This window comes from Triturus cristatus, chromosome 12 (genome assembly GCF_964204655.1).
Source record: "Triturus cristatus chromosome 12, aTriCri1.1, whole genome shotgun sequence".
Classification (NCBI taxonomy): Eukaryota; Metazoa; Chordata; class Amphibia; order Caudata; family Salamandridae; genus Triturus; species Triturus cristatus.
In genome coordinates, this window is record NC_140595.1 from 577,907,018 (window position 1) to 577,929,183 (window position 22,166).

The 22,166-nt window shown below is 50.3% G+C and overlaps 1 protein-coding gene across 1 annotated transcript in view; it reads left to right on the forward strand.

Moving 5' to 3' along the window:
• LOC146776290 (neural-cadherin-like) overlaps positions 1-22,166 on the forward strand; it is a 567,428-nt gene that overhangs the window by 539,961 nt on the left and 5,301 nt on the right. The window contains exons 31-32 of the mRNA XM_085637108.1: positions 3,029-3,273; positions 4,021-4,175. Coding sequence (XP_085493234.1) covers positions 3,029-3,273; positions 4,021-4,175 — 400 coding nt within the window. The remainder of the gene's footprint in view (positions 1-3,028; positions 3,274-4,020; positions 4,176-22,166) is intronic.

The following is a 22,166-nucleotide window of genomic DNA, read 5'->3' on the forward strand; positions in this document are numbered from 1 at the left end:
CCCCCAAATACTTGAGTATAACAAAAAGGACTTGAAAACTGTCATTATAGAATCTCGGAACAGATTAAGGGAAGTTGAGGCTAACTCAAAAAAAGATGATTAAGATACATAATGACAGGATACTGGGGACAGGGATTCAATATGATGTAATTCAGGTTACAAATACCAGGCACAGATTTTATTTTACTAGATTAAGAATGGGAATAGCGTATTTTTTAATTGTGTTTCCATCCATGGGATAATGGATAGGAAATCTCCCAAAATGTCCTTGTGATGGAAAATCAGATCAGACAACTTGCATTTTATTCTATTTTGTGGCTTTTACAGAGACTAATGGAAAAGTATATTATGCCCACTGTTTTTAACGGAGAGATTGTTTACATACAAAATTGCTTTTGAGTACATCTGTAATCTTGAAAATACTAGAGTTTGTAATGCAGTGGCGGTTTATATCCAGAAGGCCATTAGAATAAGGAAAAACAATGCATATCTCAAGGTTCTCACATAGGAAGAAGATAGGATGCATATTGATAATTGATATTCTGGATATGAGTTACGTTTTAGATTGTATATTTTGCATGTGATACTTTATACATATTGTTTATCGCTACCTTGCTATCGAAACCCAAATAAGGTTATTGTACTCTCTTTAGATGAAACGTGAAAATGTCTTGTTTTAGGATGTTTTTAAGGTTGTATATCCTGCACATGACACTTTATGTATAATGTCTATTAGATTCGCAACTGGAACTTAATGCACTTTATCGTACTTCCCCTGTGATAAAATGTGAAAATGCTTTGCTTTTAGGATGCTTTTATGGTTTTATTTTTTTAACTGAATAAAGCTTGCTAAAAAAACAAAAACAACTCACCTATATTGTGTATTACCCTGCCAGAGATAGAGGAAGCTATCAGGCAAAGTCTAAGTGGCAAGGCCCCTGGTCGGATGGGGTCTCAATGGCCCTCATCAAATGCAATGTGAACCTCTGGGGATCATTGATCATAAATGTATTTAACAGCTTATCAGGCAGTAAGATCCCTCGCTCTTTGGCCCTTTCAACGATAGGCCCTATTTTCAAGAAAGGCGACCGTATGTCACTAAAATGTTACTGCCCCATCTCCCTCATTGATAGTTCTGTTAAAATAACTGGGAGGGTGATCTTCAATCGCTAAAAATATTGTGCTAATTCAAATAACATCCTGTTTCCCAATAATCTGGTTTCCATTCAGGGCTGGTTACAGTGGAACAGTGCTTAAACATAAATCCGATATTACATGGCCTTTATGGATTTGTCAACTGCATTTGTGTAAACAGAATCAAATTATGGTTATTGCTCCTAGATTTGGGGGCTGAAGTTACTTTGGTGAACTTTATGTATAATCTCCTTGAGAACACAGTTACGAGGGAATGATTTGGTTCGGAGGGGAAATGTCCAATACATTTACAATCACAAGAGGGGTATGCCAAGGCTGCAAATTGGCCCCGCTGTTGTTCATCTTGTATCTCAATATTCTGAGCCTATTTTTGATTAACGTTGTTAAAGACACTCCAAGGATAGCAAACATGTCTGTACCCGTGTTATTACACGCATATGACTCAATACTAATGGCATGTACCCTGAAGGCTCTATTAGTGGAGTCTTTTGTGACTTTCATGAGAAAACTGGATCTCCTCACAAAATTCAGGAAGTCGCATATTATGATGTGTGGCCCAGGCAGGAAAATATGTTCACAAACTAAAGTTTAGTTGTCAATCCCTGGGCAGTGTGTCCGATTTGAGCTATTTGGGGATTGTCTTTAACTCTTTGGGCTCTTAGCAGCAGCAGATCAGTAGCTCCCATATAAAGTGCAGTAGGGTGGCTGGGAAACTATTCCATCCACCATAACCCTCGGGAAGGGGGACCATTGCTCCGTATTTGAACATATACAAGTCTCAGTGTATTTCTGCAGCTTTGTATGGCACTGGGGTGTGGATTATCGCGATGCTGCCGCCTTACAAATAGAGTAATATTGTATCTGCAGGTGGCTCTTGCATCCTTCTGTCACTAGCTCCCATTTTATCATTCAGTCAGAGTTACATTTTGAGTACATATTGGACAAAGCCAGGTTAGCCACACTTATGCTCTGGGTTAGCATTTGGACTAACCCAGAAGCTAGTGTGACAGAGACATAGACTGCCTTAAATTAGGAAAGGGTATATCTCTCTGTTGGTTGGGTACGTCTCCAAACCCCTAATGGAACTGAGCCTGCTTCATTTGTGCAAGGTACCTACCAATTTAACTAAGAATTACAGGGTAGTATTACTCTATCTCCAGCTGTTGAGCAGCACTTACGTCAGTCACAGAGTCTGCTAATTTCTTAAAGCAGCAGTGAGGAGCAGAAAACCAATGGAGGTTAAGTTTACCTTTTTTTTGGAAGCCATATTGCATCCACGTTTTATGTCAATCTTTACAAAGCTTGTGCTGGCAAGGTTGAAGATCCCTCTTGTTTTTTACCTGGGTACCATGTTTTTAGAGTTCTAGGGCTTTTGATTACTGAGGTATAGACCCTTTAGTTACATGTGTCTAAGCTATCCGGGGTGCACATGGCTCCCAAGTGATCACAGTGCTTATTGGATTGTAAAGAGCTTGTTTTATATGTATGTATGCTGCCTCATTGTATGCACTTTATATCGTTTTATTATGCTGTTATTTTGGATGTGTTCACTTTACTGAACGATGTATTTTATGAATCTTTATGGCCTTTCCTTTGTACAGAATAAAGTATAGGACTGATTGATAGACAAAGGATACATTTGGGCACTTCCTTTGTCATTTTTTCCGCCCGGGTATTTCTGTCCCACAGAAATGAGCCTAAATAGTCCAATGTATATTCACTTGTAACAAATCAATTCACTTTGGATTTCTTTGTGAACAGACATCACTGTGCGCAGCTAAAGAGCAGTACATGACCTAGGTGTCTTAACTCTGCATTATTCTAGGAACTCACCTGAACATTGAAGTCATTGTATACTTTTGTCTCTTTACAGTTGTGCAGAGGGAACCATCATGGTGGTGAATGCCACAGGAAGGCATTGTGTTCCTACACCATGTGCCAAGAGACCCTGCAAGCATGGCACCTGTGTCTCGCCATCTCCAACCAAGTTCAGCTGCCACTGCCCCAAAGGATACGTTGGTCGCAAATGTGAAATCATGCTGGCGGTCTTCCACATGGATGGAGGCCTCAGTTTCAGATCGATGTTCACCATCTGTGTGTGCTTCTCTGCACTTCTAGGTAGCTATTCAAACTGGATGTTGTGCGGTCAATTATCTACACAGATCACAAAGCTAGTCGTGGTACCTCAGCAGTACATATCTAAATGTTGGTCCTTCCTCTTCATGCCTGTCCCACCTCTACTATCTGACTCACAAACTGCTTAAGAACCTAAAGTATTCTAGTTAAAATGGTAAAAGAATGACCGTGCTACACATATATGAGTAGGCGCCTCAGGTCAAATGTCCGTCAATCAGATCCTTGGCATCATTTATCTCAACACTCATTATCCCTATGCCAATCAAACATTGTCCGCATTAGACAGCTGTGAAAAGTTATTCATTATTGATACCATGCGCTGTGCGAAGTCTGCAGAAAGTCAGAGTGTGGATAGTAAGCAGAAATATGATCACGATAAACATTATTTCTAAGAATACACCTTAACAGCAAATTACACTTTGTTTCAGGTATCCGATGTATTGCCCATATTTTTATAGCATGACATGTTGCAAATATGGAGCAAATGGATTAGTGGTCCATCCTTGTATGTTGTCTCTGTTCAGTAAATGTAAGTTAGCCCAATATTCAATCCTTAACTATGTGGAAGGCCTTTGTTTTGTCTCCGATAGTTAACAATCCATTTGGTGCATTTAGTGTGCAACAAACCCTTGCCTCATAAGTGATTTATTGAGTGAGACGGACATACCTTCAGAGTTTTTGATGTTTGCACCACTTCATGTATCTGAATGTTGCTTATCTTAATTACAGTTCTGATTGTTGGTGTTTTTTTGTGGAATCGATGGAAGACTAAAACCACATTAAATGAAGGGGTCTACCACATCTCGGCTTATCATGATGACCTAGAAGAAATCAGGGAAAATATCCTCAACTACAATGAAGAAGGTGGAGGTGAACAAGATCACGTAAGGACTGTAGCATTTGCCAACATTTTGAAGGGCAGCACTTTGTAGCGAATAGCTGTATGCTTCCTCTCTTGAGAGATCTGTTCGTTTGTTCCACATGTAAACACCATATCAAATCGAATGCCAACTTTATGCCCAACATTATCCTATGTCAGTAAAAGCGTCATTCATATTTTGGTTAAAACCGAAATACATATGTGATTAGTGCATGGGGATAGACAGCCAATGAGATAAGAATTATGATAAAAAAATAATATTGTGACGAAATAGAGGAAATTTGAAAGCGAAAACTGGAAGCAGAGATTCAATGTCGGTGACAGTTTTGGTTGATTAATTTATTGAAGACTGTCAAGGAAAAGTTCAGCATCAACATACAGTCACAACAATATTAGTGTTAATTATCCATGATGGAGTAGGAAAATAAAAACAATCATTGGCAAAGACAATACATCGGGCATTGGCTGCCAACCTTTTGCTTTGGTCAGTGCCTTTATTGACTTGGCTTCTGCAAAACATTACTTTTGGGGAAGTTGCTGGGGCCAATTTGGAATACAAATAAAAAGGCAGTGACTAAAATCAAAACATATTTTTGGGTTACAAAAGGCAAATATTGCCATAGTAGTCCCTAGCACTGAAGGGAACTACTAGTGTGTGGGTGCGCTTCTTGTGATAAGGCAGAATACAATCATTCACAGGGAAGCTAGCCAATGGCTGAAGTGAGCTGACGCATTGCCCCAAGCTATATGCTGTAGTGGGCACCTGAAGCACAAGTTACTACTTGTGTAATGATATATCTGTAAGAGACATTAGTTAGTGATAGATTCCTTACCTTAGAATATCCCCAGACATCAGACTGGATCCGGAAAAATTTCGTCAGCAGTATCTCTGCGCATCTGAAGGTGGCGTAGTGCAGCTCCGCGTCCGTCGCTGGCGTCGTATGCGCCGAGATGACGTCACGGAGACTACTTAAGCGCCACCCATGCATGCTGACGTCAGTTCTGTACACGACTTTCCGTGCCAGGAACGCAGAGCCATGCAAGAAACTGACCACTGGTGCCATGAAACTAGGGCCCTGAAAGGGATGACCTTAACCCTAGAAATCAGTTCGCAGAGTGGGGAGGATGGATGGGTGGGGCGGTAAGGAATCTATCACTAAGGAATGTCTCTTACAGATATATCGTTACACAAGTAGTAACTTGTGCATCTGATAGATTCCTTACCTTAGAATAGATACCCCAGCAATACCAACCCCAGTGAAGGGTCTGCAATCAAGATTACATCAGAAAGTCATGGAGGACAGAACGGCCAAAGAAGCCATCTCTCCGGACTTGACTGTCAAGGCAATAATGCTTGGTAAACGTGTGCTGCAAGGCGCACGTAGCTGCCTGACAAATGTCCTGCAAGGGAACGCCGCGTCCCAAGGCAGTAGTGGTGTAACGCCCTGAACGTCTCAGGATCGTTTAACAGACACGATAATGAGAACGCAACCACTTGTGAAGGTTTAGTTATTTTAATGAAGGCAAAAATAATACAAGGAATAAACAAAGGTTATAGTCACTGGAATCCTCCAGGCTAAGTACGTTACCAGCCCACAGCACGGATGGTCCTAACCGTCCTCTGCATATACGCCGATCCCGGCGTATGCCAACAGAGGGCAGAAATGAAATGGCCGACAATGCCAATCGGTAGGCTGTGAGGGGCACGAAGAGTGTTGGGGAGAATCGAGGAGTCAGGGAAACACCCAGCCGGGGTCTCTACCTGAAGGGAGCAGCCGCTCAACCTCTTCCTCAGACTGCACCGGGACGCGGAGTCACCTCCTGGTGATGCGTCACCGATACCCCAATCACAAGCAAAGAAGACTGAACCGAGAGCAGCCGCTCGATCGATCCTGTGGACTTCCGAGTCTGTAACGCGGCAAACACCTCCTGGTGTGCGTTACAGCTGGCAGTCCCTGTATCTCTGGTCGGGCTGGGAGTTACGACTCCAACCAGCAAAAGCGCCACTGCGCTTTGACTCAGCCGAGTCAAAAAGCGAAGCTCAATGGTTATCCGGTAGAGCTTCCGGGTCCTTCACAGGTGACGATGGGGCAAGACACGGCCCAGGGAGTAACGACTCGACCTACCTCCGTTCTTGCCTTACTGGAGCACCACTCCGGAACACTGCTCTTCACTAAGCAGGTACGTCGGTGTAAACACAATATCCGACAGCGTTGTACCTCCCGGTTCCTCCCTTTATAGGGCGTGTTTTCCTTGAGTTATGTAACAGCTCTCCTGTTTACATAAGGGCGTGTTTTCCTTGAGTTATGTAACAGCTCTCCTGTTTACATAAGGGCGTGTTTTCCTTGAGTTATGTAACAGCTCTCCTGTTTACATAAGGGCGTTTTTTCCTTGAGTTATGTAACAGCTCTCCTGTTTACATAACCTCTCAACCGCTAAGCATCCTGGGAGATGTAGTCCGTTTTCGCTGGTTACCGTTTTCCTCCCCTCGCATGACAGGAATTCTTGACAGTACATCCTCCCTCTCAGCGGCTCCCCACGGGTCCAGCGCTGGCAGGAAAACGCCGATGGAACAAGGAGACCAAGCGCGGAGCATGAACCCCTTCAGCCGGTTCCCATGACTGCTCCTCCGGGCCATAGCCTTTCCACGCAACCAGGTACCACAGCTTCCCCCTGCGCCATTGTGACGCCCGTATGCCCGACACTTCATACTCCACCTCCGACTCCACGCATACCGGCCTAGGTGTCCCAGACGGCTTGGAGGGTGCTGGTTTGAGCAATGATACATGAAAGACAGGGTGTATCCGCAATGACTGGGGCAAGCACACCTTCACGTTCACGGGACCCATACACTTGGTAATTCGATAGGGGCCCATGTACTTGGGATGGAACACACTGTTCTTTCGAAACCTCATGTTTCTTGTGGATATCCAGACGTAGTCTCCAGTGCGGTACAGTGGCCCGGGCCTTCTCTTCCTGTCTGCCGCAGCCTTGTATCTTCTCTTGGCCTCTATTAGGACAGCCCTTGAGCGCATCAACGTGTCTTTTATGTGTGCCACCCTGTCCGCTGTGGCGGGAATCCTGTCCTCTCTGAACGGATGTAGAAATGGCAAGAACCTGGGATGTTGGCCATAGTTGCTATAGAACGGAGATGACTGTGTGGAGCTGTGAGTGGCGTTGTTATAGGCGATCTCTGCAACCCATAGCAAGTCGACCCATTCTTCCCTGCCCTGGTCCACAAAACATCGCAGATACTGTTTGAGCGTTTGGTTCAGGCGCTCGGTTTGGCCGTCCGTTTGAGGGTGGTAGCTGGTGGACAGGGCGGTCTTAACATGCAGCGCAGTGCACCAAGTCTTCCAGAATTGCGCAGTAAACTGCGACCCCCGGTCCGACACGATCACCCCAGGTAATCCATGCAGTCGTACCACATTCTTTAGGAGTAGTGACGCCAATTCCCCGGCCGTAGGGACTCTCTTGCAGGGGATGAAGTGCCCCATTTTCGTCAAGTAATCCACCACCACCAGTATTGCCGTCATCCCCTGGTCTACCGGTAGGCCCACCACGAAGTCCAGTGATATGCTATCCCATGGTCTATCCGGGGTCGGAAGTGGATGTAAGAGCCCTTGGGTTCGGCCATGGTCGGCCTTCATGGTAGCACACGTAGGACACTCCTGTCCCCACCTCCTGACATCCACTCTCATGGTTGGCCACCAGAAATGCCGTCCCATGCTAGCCACCGTTTTTTCAAAGCCCAAATGACCTGCGCATGGAGAGTCATGGCACCAGATGAATGCTTGTTTCCTTAGCCTAGGCGTGGGTATCAATAGGCACCTGCCCTTCAGGGGTATCCCGTCCTTCAGCTGCCATTCTCTGTGACTGAGGAGCCACCTCCGCCATGCGAATGACCTGATCCCTCTCTTTATTCCCCTCAGGAAAGTATCCGGTTGGATAACCCCCAATACCATCCTCGGGGAAATGATGGAATGCTCGGTCGCAGGCAATGGTTCCTTAACTGCAGATTGACGGGACAGGGCGTCCGCCTTCCGGTTTTCCGTCCCCGGCCGATATGTGATGCGGAAGTTGAACCCCGCAAAGAAGATCATCCACCGCAGCTGTCTGGGAAAAAGGTGTCTTGTGGCCGTCATGAACTGTAGGTTCCGATGGTCCGTGTACACCGATACCACATGTCTTGCCCCCATCAACCAATGCCTCCATTCGGTGAAGGCGTCCTTGATTGCGAGAAGCTCCTTCTCCGCAATATGGTAGTTGCGTTCGGCGTCGTTGAGTTTGCGGGACATGTACGCAACGGGATGAAGCACCCCTGTGTCGTGGTTGCGTTGGGACAAGATAGCCCCCAGCGCCACATCCGATGCGTCCGCTTCCACCACGTAGGGGAGATCCGGATCGGGGTGAGCCAACACCGGCGCCTTACCAAAGGCGCTTTTCAGGGCCTCAAAGGCTTTGTTCGCTTCAGGGGACCAGACAAACTCCTTGGACTTCCTCAGTAGCTGTGTGATTGGGGCCACCAATCCTGAAAATCCATCTATAAACCGCCTGTAAAAGTTGGCGAAGCCAATGAAACTTTGGACGTCCTTCACGCTTTGGGGCACCGGCCATTCTTTCACCGCCTTGATCTTTCGTTCTGCCATCTCCTGTCCCTCTGGACTCAGCATCACTCCGAGGAATTCCACGGATGTGACGTGGAAGTCACACTTGCTGAGTTTACAAAACAGCATGTTTTCCCTCAGCTTTTGGAGCACAGCTTTGACGTGGTGTACGTGCTCCTCCACACTGGACGAATAGATGAGGATGTCGTCGATATATACGACCACGTAGATATCCAACTCCTCTCTGAATACCTCATTCAAAAAGTACTGAAAGGCTGCCGGGGCGTTGCACAGACCGAACGGCATGACGAGGTACTCAAAAAGGCCGAACCTGGTCTTAAAGGCGGTCTTCCACTCGTCTCCGTCCCTCATGCGCACCAGATGGTATGCCCCTTTCAAATCCAACTTGGTGTAGATACGAGCTTTCTTGACCTGTTCCAGGAGTACACTGATGAGAGGCAAGGGGTACCGATTCTTTACGGTTATCGCATTCAATGCCCTAAAGTCCACACAGGCTCTCAGCTCCCCATTAGCCTTCGGGATGAAGAAGAGTGGCGAGGCGGCCGGAGACTTGGACGGGCGGATGAATCCTAGCTTGAGGAGTTTATCCAGGTACCCCCGGAGATGCACGTTTTCAGGCTCCGTCAGGGCATACAGCCTGCCGCTGGGAACGCTGGCCCCTGGCACCAGGTCGATCTGGCAGTCAAACTGTCTATGTGGTGGTAGCACTTCCGCCTTCACCTCATCAAATACATCCTCAAAACTGTGATAAGCCTGGGGGAGAGCCACATCTTTTTCTGCCGCTGTAGCCACCGTCTGACTCCCGCTCTCATCTGCGTCAAGGGATTCCGTTCTTATTCCACAATGCAGGATGCAATACGGTGACGTCAGTTCGATGCGATGTGTTGGCCAATCCACAGAGGGGTTGTGTTTCTGTAGCCATGGCAATCCCAATATGACGCCATATTGGGGCGCTCGGATGATGTTAAAATCGATTTGTTCCAAATGGTTCCTCCCACATCTCATCGGAAGGACCCCCGTGTGCTGCCCGATGGGCCCCGTCACCAATCGCCTTCCGTCTACAGCATAGACGTCTTCGGGTACAGCTTTGGGAAGAAGCACTAGCCCTAGCCTGCATGCCTCGTTGTGGTCCATAAACATGCCAGTGGCCCCTGAATCCACCATGGCCACAACGGGTATCCACTGGTCATGCACTCCCACGTGCACCGTGAGAAACAGGTGTCGTTGTCCCTTAGTGACCGAGTTGGAAAGTGAAGGGATGGATGAGTGACTCCGAGATGCCCCTTCTTTGGTCTGGGAGTCCTCTAGTTTTCCGCCGGTACGTCCACCACGGCTGTTACCGACCGGTTGGCCCGATAACGTGACGTCTTCGGTTTGGCAGGGCATTCACGTACGTAGTGGCCTTTTTTGCCACAATATAGGCACAATCCTTGTTTACGGCGTGACTCTTTCTCTGTGGCTGTGAGGGTCGCTCGTATTGCGCCGATGTCCATGGGTTCTCCCTTGGATGCGGTGGAAGTTTCAGGACTTCCCACTGTCACATAGGATGGAAGGGATTTTCCTTTTCTCCCATGATCCCCCTTTCTTTCACTTAGCCTATGTTCCAGCCGTAATACCAGGTTGATAAGGCCCTCACATGTCTTGGGTTGTGGGTCAATATGAGCCACGGCGTCCTTGAGCTCATCGCACAGCCCGTGATGGAAGAGCGCCGTCTGTTTAGCAACAGGCCACTTGGTTTCCGCAACCAGCCTTCGGAACGCGTTGAGATACTGCACCAGGTCGTTGGATCCCTGTCTCAACTCAAGCATTTCACGGTCCGCCGTGTACGAGTCAGCCCTTCTGTCGAAGACCTTCAGGAATTCCTCGCGAAAAGCACCCCAATCACATAAGATGGGGTCGTCCCTGCTCACCAGAGGTACGGCCCATTGTGCCGCGTTTCCAGCCAAATAGGATATAAGGAAAGCCACACGAGCCTGACTCGTGGGGAACGCCCTTGGTTTGCACGATAAATGTAGCGCCACTTGTGTGAGGAATACCTGCACTGTGTTAGGATCCCCACTGTACCTCTCTGGTGTTGCCAAGGGGACGGCTACCGGCATTTCCACTACTACCGCAGGGGTCTGGTTCGTGAGGGAGGTGCTGGGCGTGAGCGGGTCCAATTGGATAGCATCCAGTCTGGCTTTTACATCGGCTGTTTCTTGCCTGGAGGCAGCCAATTCAATTTGCATGGTCGCTAAAGCAGCCAGCACATCATCAAGTGTTGCCATGTCTGTTATCGACCGGGAGACAGTTAGTGTTATTACGGTCGGATATTTTGTAACGCCCTGAACGTCTCAGGATCGTTTAACAGACACGATAATGAGAACGCAACCACTTGTGAAGGTTTAGTTATTTTAATGAAGGCAAAAATAATACAAGGAATAAACAAAGGTTATAGTCACTGGAATCCTCCAGGCTAAGTACGTTACCAGCCCACAGCACGGATGGTCCTAACCGTCCTCTGCATATACGCCGATCCCGGCGTATGCCAACAGAGGGCAGAAATGAAATGGCCGACAATGCCAATCGGTAGGCTGTGAGGGGCACGAAGAGTGTTGGGGAGAATCGAGGAGTCAGGGAAACACCCAGCCGGGGTCTCTACCTGAAGGGAGCAGCCGCTCAACCTCTTCCTCAGACTGCACCGGGACGCGGAGTCACCTCCTGGTGATGCGTCACCGATACCCCAATCACAAGCAAAGAAGACTGAACCGAGAGCAGCCGCTCGATCGATCCTGTGGACTTCCGAGTCTGTAACGCGGCAAACACCTCCTGGTGTGCGTTACAGCTGGCAGTCCCTGTATCTCTGGTCGGGCTGGGAGTTACGACTCCAACCAGCAAAAGCGCCACTGCGCTTGGACTCAGCCGAGTCAAAAAGCGAAGCTCAATGGTTGACCGGTAGAGCTTCCGGGTCCTTCACAGGTGACGATGGGGCAAGACACGGCCCAGGGAGTAACGACTCGACCTACCTCCGTTCTTGCCTTACTGGAGCACCACTCCGGAACACTGCTCTTCACTAAGCAGGTACGTCGGTGTAAACACAATATCCGACAGCGTTGTACCTCCCGGTTCCTCCCTTTATAGGGCGTGTTTTCCTTGAGTTATGTAACAGCTCTCCTGTTTACATAAGGGCGTGTTTTCCTTGAGTTATGTAACAGCTCTCCTGTTTACATAAGGGCGTGTTTTCCTTGAGTTATGTAACAGCTCTCCTGTTTACATAAGGGCGTGTTTTCCTTGAGTTATGTAACAGCTCTCCTGTTTACATAAGGGCGTTTTTTCCTTGAGTTATGTAACAGCTCTCCTGTTTACATAACCTCTCAACCGCTAAGCATCCTGGGAGATGTAGTCCGTTTTCGCTGGTTACCGTTTTCCTCCCCTCGCATGACAGGAATTCTTGACAAGTGACTGCCGTTGCCCTGGTAGAATGGGCACGCAGCCCCACAGGAGGCTCCTCCTTAGCCAATGAGTAACATGCTTTGATGCACAGAATGACCCACCGAGAGATGGTTCGTTTGTGCACAGACCTACCTTTTTTGGAGCCCACGTGGCCAACAAAAAGCTGGTCATTCACCCGGAACTGTTGTGTGAGCTTCAGATAGAACGAGAGCGCACGTTTTGGGTCCAGACGGTGGAGCCTCTCTTCCTCTTTGGAAGGATGTGGAGGCGGAAAGAAGGTGGGCAAAGTGATGGTCTGCCCGATGTGGAAGGGCGTGACAACCTTTGGCAAGAAAGAAGGACGAGTCCTTAAAACCACCTTGTCCGGATGAACAGAAAGAAAAGGTTTAGAAGAAAGAGCCTGGAGCTCACTCACTCTTCTGGCAGAGGTGATAGCTACCAGGAAAGCCGTCTTGAGCGTGAGAAGACGTAAGGGACAGTTATGAAGGGGCTCAAAGGGAGCCCACATCAGATATGTCAAGACAAGATTTAAGTCCCATTGAGGCATTATGAAAGGCACGGGAGGAAGCGTGTGTGCAAGCCTTTGAGGATCGATTAACAACTGGGGACTTAAAAAGAGAAGGCTGATCTGGAACCCATAGAATTGCGGAGATGGCCGAAAGATAACCTTTGATAGTGCCGAGAGCAGAGCCCTGCTGGGCCACAGAGAGAAGAAACAGAAGGACCTCCGAAAGAGGGTCCACAGTCTTTGCTGTGCAACATGCCACAAATTTGTTCCACCTGCAGGCGTATACCGTTTTAGTGGAGGGACGCCTGGCTGCCAGAATGACATCACAGACTTCGGGAGGAAGGTCGAAAGCTGTCAACAGTCGCCGCTCAATCTCCACGCATGGAGGTAGAGGCTGGACAGGTTCGCGTGGAGGACCGTCCCCTGCTGCTGCGACAGAAGATCCTCCCGAAGAGGCAGTCGGATTGGGGTATCAATTGCTATGCTGAGTAGCTCGGGATACCAGTATCTTCGTGCCCAATCCGGAGCCACAAGGATGACTTGGGCCTGGTCGCACCGAATCTTCTACAGCACTCTGGGCCGAAGTGGTATAGGCGGAAAGGCATACAACAGACCGCAGCTCCACTTGTGACGAAAAGCGTCGTCGAGCGAGTGCCGCCATGGAAATTCCAACGCGCAGAACTGATGACATTGCGCGTTGTCTTCGGTGGAGAATAGATCTAACCAAGGCTCTCCCCACTGCAGAAAGAGACCTTGCGCCATGTCCGAGTTCAGACGCCATTTGTGATCCATCATGCACCGGCGGCTGAGTTCGTCCGCCCTGGCGTTCAGAGAACCTGCCAGGTGTTGAACCACCACGGTAATGCCTTGATGTTCCAGCCATGTCCAGAGGCTAAGAGCCTCCTGACATAGGGTCCACAACCCCACCCCACCCTGTTTGTTGCAGTACCACATGGTGGTGGTGTTGTCTGTGAACACCTGCACCACACTTCCCCGGACAGACGGAAGGAATTCTTTCAGTGCAAGCCAGATCGCCCGAAGCTCCAAAAGGTTGATATGGAGCTGGGACTCCGCCGAAGACCAAAGGCCTCTGATCTCCGCCTCTCCCAAGTGGCCGCCCCATCCCAGGAGGTACGCATCCGTCACCACTGTATGCTCCAGTTGGGGAAGGGAGAGGGATCTGCCCTTGACCCAATCGCGATTCGTGAGCCACCACTGCAATTGTCGTGCAGTGCCCTCTGAGATCTGGACGTAATCGGTCAGGTTGCCCTGATGCTGTGCCCACTGTAACTTCAGGTCCCACTGCAGAGTCCGCATATGCCATTTGGCATGTTGCACTAGCAGGATGCAGGAGGCCATTAGGCCCAGGAGCCGGAGGGTCATCCTGACCGAAACCCGGGATAGAGGTTGAAAGGTCGGAATCATAGCCTGAATGTCCCAGACTCGCTGCTCGGGAGGATAAACCCGAAACTGCGCTGAATCCAGAACTGCTCCAATGAAGAGGAGCTTCTGAGAGGGGCTCAGGTGCGACTTCGGCACGTTGATGGAAAACCCCAGCAAATGCAGGAGGTCGGCCATAGTCTGGAGGTGGGAGACGACTACCTGGGGCAAGCTCACCTTTAACAACCAGTCGTCGAGATAGGGGGAAGACTGAAACCCCTGATCTGCGCAGATGAGCTGCGACCACTGCCATCACTTTCGTGAACACCCGAGGGGCACTGGTAAGGCTGAAGGGGAGCACGGCAAACTGAAAATGCTCTTGGTCTACCGTGAACTGCAGGAAACGCCGGTGGGCCAGCAGGACAGGGATGTCAAAATATGCGTCCTGCAAGTCCAACGCTACCATTCAGTCTCCAGGGTCGAGGGCAGCCAAGACCTGAGCCAGAGTCAACATCTTGAACTTCTCCTTCCGGAGGAAGCAGTTGACATTCCTGAGGTCCAAGATGGGGCGCAGGCCCCCTTTCTCCTTCTTGGGAACCAGAAAGTAGTGGGAATAACAACCACATCCTACTTCTGGCCCAGGAATGAGCTCGATGGCCCCCTTGGCCAAGAGGGCCGTGACTTCCTGCTGAAGAAGCGCAAAATGGTCCCCCGACATGCGGTGGAACTGAGGTGGCATGGCTGGAGGGGCAGACTCGAAGGGGAGGGAGTAACACCCTTCAGACAATTTGCAACACCCACCTGTCCAAGGTAACGGAATGCCAGTGGGGGAGGTGATGGCAAATCCTGCCGCCCACCGGCGTGAGGTGTGCCCCAAAGCTCGGACTAGGAAGGCTTTGAGGCGGATGCTGCGGGAGCGGAGGTGGACTGACCCGCACGCTGGCCCCCTGTCCCGCCGCGGCGTGAACCACGTCTGCGCTGAGGTTGGTTCTGTGCAGGCTTCTGGCTGAACGAACGTTTTGGGCGCCCCTTCTGTGGCCACGAAAGGAACGAAAAGCAGACGTGGACGGGCGCGTGGTGGAGAGACCCAAGGACTTGGACGTAGCCCGTGAGTCCTTAAAACGCTCCAGCGCACTATCTACCATCAAAGGGAATGTCCATAAGAGAACTCTGAACATCCCCTGAAAACCCAGTGGACCACAACCAGGCATGGCGACGGAGGGCCACTGTTGAGGAAATCGCCCTACCCAGTGAGTCCGCGGTGTCCAATCCACACCGGATGGCTAACTTTGCTGCATCTTTCCCCTCAGCAACAGCTTGGGCAAGCACTGTCCGGACCTCCTACGGACACTGAGGCAGCACCTGCGCAACCGTGTCCCACACAGCGTGGGAGTAGCGGCCCAAGAGGTATGCGGTGTTCACTGACCATAGCCCCATGCTGGCAGAAGAAAACTGTTTCTTGCCGAACTGTTCCAGCTTCTTGGATTCTTTATCCGGCGGGGCGGTTGGGAATGCGCTTTGGGAATTGGAGGCCTGGATGACCAGGCTCTCCAGAGTTGGGTGGGTTGTCAAAAAAGCATGGTCAGCCGGGGCAGGGCGATAACGCCTGGCTACGTTTTTATCCACGGGAACCCCCGTTGCTGGTCTAGACCAGGTGCCCATCAATACGTCAGTTAACGCCTCATTGAATGGCAGCAGGGGCTCCATAGTGCTTGCCGCCGGCTGAAGTACTTCAGTGAGAAGATTAGTTTTGAGGGTCACCGTAGGAAGGTCAAGGGCCTCAGCCGCTCTACGGAGCACCATAGTGTATGTGGTGCCCTCCTCCATAGCCACAGCAGGAGGAGAAAGAAAACCAGGTACAGAGGAGAGGTCAAGGCCACCTGCATCCTCCAACTCTTCTGTTCATTCCTGTTCGGACCCGCACTGCCGTGCGAGAGGGTCCTCAGACCCCTCCCAGTCGTCCCCGTCCTTCACTGCCCGTGGAACAGGCTGCGGCGACGGGGGAGGGACAGGGGAATAAAAAGGATCGAACGGCGCCGGTCCGGCTCCGTGTCCCAACTAGGGACAAAATTGTCTGGGAAACCGGGCAAGGGCGGTGGTGGAACGAACAGAACCCACTGTGGCGGTGCCGATACCAGAGCCGCCTGTGGAGGACCTTACGGCACCGGCAAGGGAGGGCCCTCGGCTGGGACTGTGGGGTCCGAAGGCGAGCCGGCGGGAGCCCTAGGCCTGAAAAGCTGGTCCATGGCAGCAAGGAAAGCTTGCACCTGGGCAGGAGTCGCCGACGGACCTGGATAAGGTGGGTAGGCTGTGGGACTCACAGGCTCCAAAGGAGCCACGGGGGAGGTACCCCGGCCCCCTCGGTCGGAGACCGGCGGGGGGACGTCAGAGAGCGACAACGCTTCTTCGACTTCTTCTTATGACGTCTCTTACCCGATTCAGAGTGTGAAGAATTCGACCCCGAGGAGCGATGATGATGGCGCCGCGGTCGGTCCCTCGATCGACCCCTGGACCTCGAACGGCACGGAGACGACTGCCGGGCCTCCAGCAGCTTACGGGACCAATTCAGTCGGAACATGACCGGGAGTCATGGTCGCGCTCCAGACAGTAGACAGACGCCATGGGGTCGGCCACGGACATCATAGGGCGACAGGCCCCACAGGATTTAAACCCAGACATCCCTACATGGCACCAGGAGTCAAAGACTCAAAATTGAAAGACAAAAAGTCTCAATAGTTAGTGAAAAAGTGACTAGTGTACGTGCTCTAACCGGATCTGCGCTTGCTGGCACGGAAAAAGAAAGAACTGACGTCAGCGCACATGGGTGGCGCCTAAGTAGTCTCCGTGACATCATCTCGGCGCATACGACGCCAGCGACGGATGCAGAGCCGCACAACGCCACCTTCCGACGTGCAAGGATACTGCTGACGAAAACTTTCCGGATCCAGTCTGACGCCTGGGGATATTCTAAGATAAGGAATCTATCACGAACGTGTCTCTTTCAGATAAATGTGAATAACACAACAACATACCAATGGATGAAGAGGACTGACTGACAGACCCCCAAAGTTTATAATGCATTTAATTTTAATAAAATCACACAGTCTTGACTAGCACGAGACCTAAAAAACATGCCATGTTCCAAGACAATTGAGAAAACTGGATCCGTTACCTGAATCCAAGCAATGAGAAACTTAACTGCTGTTTCTCTCAACATACTGTTGTTTCTGCTTATAATGTAAATGTCCCGGTCACTGTAGACAAGTAAAGCACTGTCATTCTGAGCCAATGGTCTTGATTGTGCCATAACAAGAACTAAAATAAATGTATTAAATTATAATGTAAACTGAAGGTGGCTATATTATAGATATTGCAAGCTCAAAAAGGCAAATACCTCAACAAGTGTAGTGGATGGCTCACATTGAATGATTCTGAAATAAATAAGTGCCTTTAATTAGGCATGAATGATATAAGAGTTATACGAGTTATGGTCTTAGGTAAAGAATCAGCTGAGGCCCTAAGAGCACTGGTCATTAGTCCCTCAGAGTTCTTCAATATTTAATAATTTCTGTTTAAGGCCCTAATGGCTTGATCAAAGTCGGACTGGTCATTGTGTCACTCTGGCAACTGCCCTGTGGGCTGTAGGCCATAGCGTTGCTTTCAGAGGTGGCTAGTCTGCCATGACCAAGGGCCACATTCTAGTTGCTGCCTCCTTCAGTGTGAAATGTTTTGCCAGGGGTGGTTTCGATTTCCAGTCCAGCTCCACCTTTGATCTGAATAGCCAGAAAAACAAAGTAGTACACAAAGTTTTATTGGACACCATTGTCCATAATATTTATACGGTGCTCTTTTCATGTTTGTGCCATGGCTCCCTTTTAAATAGCTGCGCCGTGTGCAAACAGGGACACAGCCGTATTACCGTGAATGTGCCGCCACGAATTTGTGCTGCCCCAAGGACAGTGCATTCAAGTGAAATACAGAGCGGCTGTTTCAAAGCCACACCCTCTTTCACAGTGCAGGCGGCAGCCCAGCTGCACTTTCAAGAGGGGAGCGAGATACCCTTGCAGGCAAGTGCAGTGAGATACTGCACCTGCCTGCAAGAGGATCCCTGCGGGGATGAGTTCCATGTGACTCTCTTCCTCTCCTCCAGAGAGCTGCCCTTAGGAGGCGCACCTAAAGGCATGTATGCCTCTGCGCCGGCATCCATACTTGGCACGGGTGCAGAGGCAAAGTGATTGACTCATTTCCATGGGGCCATGCCCCCATGCAAATGAGGGAACTCCCTCTAATGATAGTGCTGGCTTTACATGTGCACCAGCGCCATCTGTTTTTACAGAAGGGGCCACACAAGAGTCTGCAGCCTCTTCTGTAATACCAAAGTGCCCCTGGGTTTTAGAGGCTGAGCCCTCAGCATACAAATGTTCTGCTACATCATCTAACAACACTTGTGTTCTGGTAGCTTTCCATAGTGTTAATTATTTTAGCCTTGGTCAAGATATATAACCCACCAACTTTGCGATCTATAATACCACACAAATGTTTGTAATATATATGAACAAGTTACTTATCTTTAATTTATTTAATTTATAAAGCAGATAGCTGCTCCAACGGTGCTTCCCAGAGCTGCTACAGCAGAAGATAAGAGATCAAGCATCAGTAGTTAAAAGAAATTCTTACCTGGTCAGTGTGACTGAGCTCACCCACGCATCTCCACCACTAAGTGCTCCCCCTGAGCTTGGTTACAGGGTGTTCGAGGCCCTCCTCCACCCGCAGGCTCCTGCCTGCACCTCATCCCTGGTGGTCCAGTGGAAGAGCACTCTGCTCTTCTGCCTCGTTGCTTTTCTCTCTTTGCTCTCTCCTTTCTCTATTCTCTCTCTTTTCCCTCTTGCTCCCTGTGTTTTGTCCCTATCGCTGCTGCGCCCGTGGCCTCTCCCCCTCTAGTGTGTCCTTCCCGCCTCCCAGCTGACAAACCTCCCCGACCACTACTTAATGGCAGCCAATGCGCAGCAAGAAGAGCTAGACCACTGACCTGGTCAGTGTGACTGCTCTCCCCCTGCACAACTCCACCACTAAGTGCAGCCCCCTGAGCTCAGTTACAGGGTGTTCAAAGCCCTCCTTCACACGCAGGCTCCTGCCTGCGCCTCATCCCTGGTGGTCCAGTGGAAGAGCACTGTGCGGTTCTGCCTTTCTTGGCTTTTTTCTCTGTGCCCTCTTTTACTCTCTTTGCTCTCTCTGCTCTCTTTTCTCTTTTTCCTCGCGCTCCCCGAGTTTTGTCCCCGCTGCTGCTGCTCCCGTGGCTCCTCCCCCCACCAGTGTGTCCTTCCTGCTCCCGCCTCCCAGCTGACCGCCATCCCCGACTTAATGGCGGCCTCTGAGTGGCAAGAAGAGCTAGACTTCTGGCCTGCCTGCACCTCATCCCTGGTAGTTCAGTGGGAGAGCACTCTGCTCTTCTGCCTCTCTTGTTTTTTTCTCTGTGCCCTCTTTTCTCTCCTTTCTCTTTTCTCTCTGCCCTTTTCTCTTTTCTCTCTGCTCTTTTCTCTTTTTCATCGCACTCCCTGAGTTTTGTCCCCGCCGCTGCTGCCCCCGCAGCTCCCTCCCCCAGTGTGTTTTTCCCGCTCCCACCTCCCGGCTGACTGCCCTCCCCTGACCCCTACTTAGTGACGTCTGCTGGGCGGCACGCGCAACGTGCGTGCCCAAGGCTCACCAAATGCAAACTCATCCACGACCTGACAGTGACCAGCGCTAGGGACCCTGGCCTTCTGACCCGCCTCTGCTACGACTCCAGCACCCTCCACGCTTTCATCCCCGGACGAAGCAACAACTGCTTGCTCTCAACGCCGAACGACACCCAAGACCCTCTCTCCTGTCTACACTGCCGCCACACCTCAGCCACCTCCGTACCCCAGCAGCAGCCTCCAGCTCCCTGGACTTTACCGCCCACAAACCATGCAACTGCATCCTCCTCAATGTATGCTCCCTATACAAGCAATCCACAGAAATCTAGGATCTCCTCACCACAGACTCACCCAACGTCGCTTTCCTCACAGAAACCTGGACCAACGCCATCTCTGCACCCGACATCGCCACTGACATTCCAGATAGATACAGGATCCTGCGAAAGGACCGACCCACCAACCCAGGAGGAGGCATCGCCATAGTCCACAAAAGCACCCTCCGCATGACGACACAACGACCCTCATGGAGCACCTCCACTTCCAGACAAACCCTCAAACGACTCTGCGGAACCCCCATCTACTGGCCAGCCGACCCCGCGTTACTTTCACAAATGTAATCACCGACCTCATCGCACCCCACGCCCTCGCCTCCATAGACTACATTCTGCTCGGAGACCTAAACTTTCACCTGGACAAACACGACGACCCACATACCGCCTCCCTCCTAGAGAACCTCGCCAACATAGGACTCAAACAACTAGTCACTGCACCCACGCACATAGCGGGGGACACACTCAACCCAGTCTTCGCAGAAGGAAACATCGTCTCCTACAGCCACACTATGGAACTCCTGGACAAATCACCACTGCATCCACTTCTCCTTAAAATAAAACATTGTACGCAAGCATGCCCACCGCCTTCCCCTGTAGAAGCTGTAAGACCACTGAAGACCAGCTCACCTCCGCACTCATCAGCACCCCTGACTACGCCAGACGCCAACACCACAGCATGCAACCTCCACCGCTAAATCACTAATTGCGCCAACATTCACCCCCCTCAAAGCCATAGGAAGACACATCAAGAAAGTAAGTTGGTACACCCCAGCGCTCCAAGAATCCAAAAGCTCTTGTCGGCGACTCAAAAAGACATGGAGGAACAACAAAACCCCGGAAACACGTGCCACCTACAAAACAGCCACTACTGCACACCACCATCTCATCAAATCCACAAGGAAGAAATGCATCCAAGGAAGAATCCTCACCGACGCCCACAATACCAAAGAACTCTTCTCCATCATCAAGGAATTTGCTAAACCCTGCAGCGAAACAACAGACGTCCCACCTTCCCACAACCTCTGCAACAGACTCAGCTCATTCTTCTACCTTAAGATCAAAATGATCTATGACAACTTTGAAAACCTTGACCTCTACACTGATCGTGCTCCCCTCCAAGTGATGCCACTCGACAAACCCTGCTCAGTTGGACCCAGCTCACAGCAGAAGACACCTTGAGGAGCATGAAAAGCATCCACTCTGGGGCACCCTCAGACCCCTACCCACCCCACATCTTCAACAGAGCCACCTCGGCCATTGCACCCAAACTATGTTGGATGATCAGCTGCTCCCTCGAGACCGCCCCCTTCCCCGACGACTGTAAACTCTACAAGGTCAACCCCCCTCCTCCAGAAACCCTCCGCCGACACGACAGACCTCAAAAGCTTCAGGCCCATCTCCCTGCTTCCATTCTCAGCCCAAGCAATCGAAAAGCTGTCAACACCCAACTAGCAAACTTCTTTGATGCTAACAAGATCTTGGACATCTCCCCATCCGGATTCTGCAGCAACGACCCCACTGAGACCGCCCTACTCGTTTCCACCGACTACATCCGCTCCTCTCTCGACTGGGGCGAAACGGCAGCCCTCATCGTCCTGCACCTCTCAGCTGCTTTCGACACCATCTCACAACGCACCCTAGCCACAAGACTCCATGATGGCAGCATCCACGACAAGGCCCTCGACTGGATATGCTCATTCCTCACCGGCAGAACCCAGCAAGTCAGACTCCGGCCCTACCTTTCGGAACCAATAGAGACCAACTGTGGAGTGTCCCAGGGCTCCTCCCTCAGGTCCACCCTCTTCAACATCTACATGGGCCCCTTCGCAACCATTGTCAGGAAACACGGGCTCAACATCTTCACCTACGCTGATGACATCCAGCTTATCCTCTCCCTCACCAACAAACCCAACATCACCAAACACAACTTCCAAGAATGGATGAAAGCCGTCGCCACCTGGGTGAAGAACAGCTGCCTGAAACTAAACTCTGAGAAAACAGAAGTTCTCTTACTTGGCTCCACCCCCTCCGCATGGAACG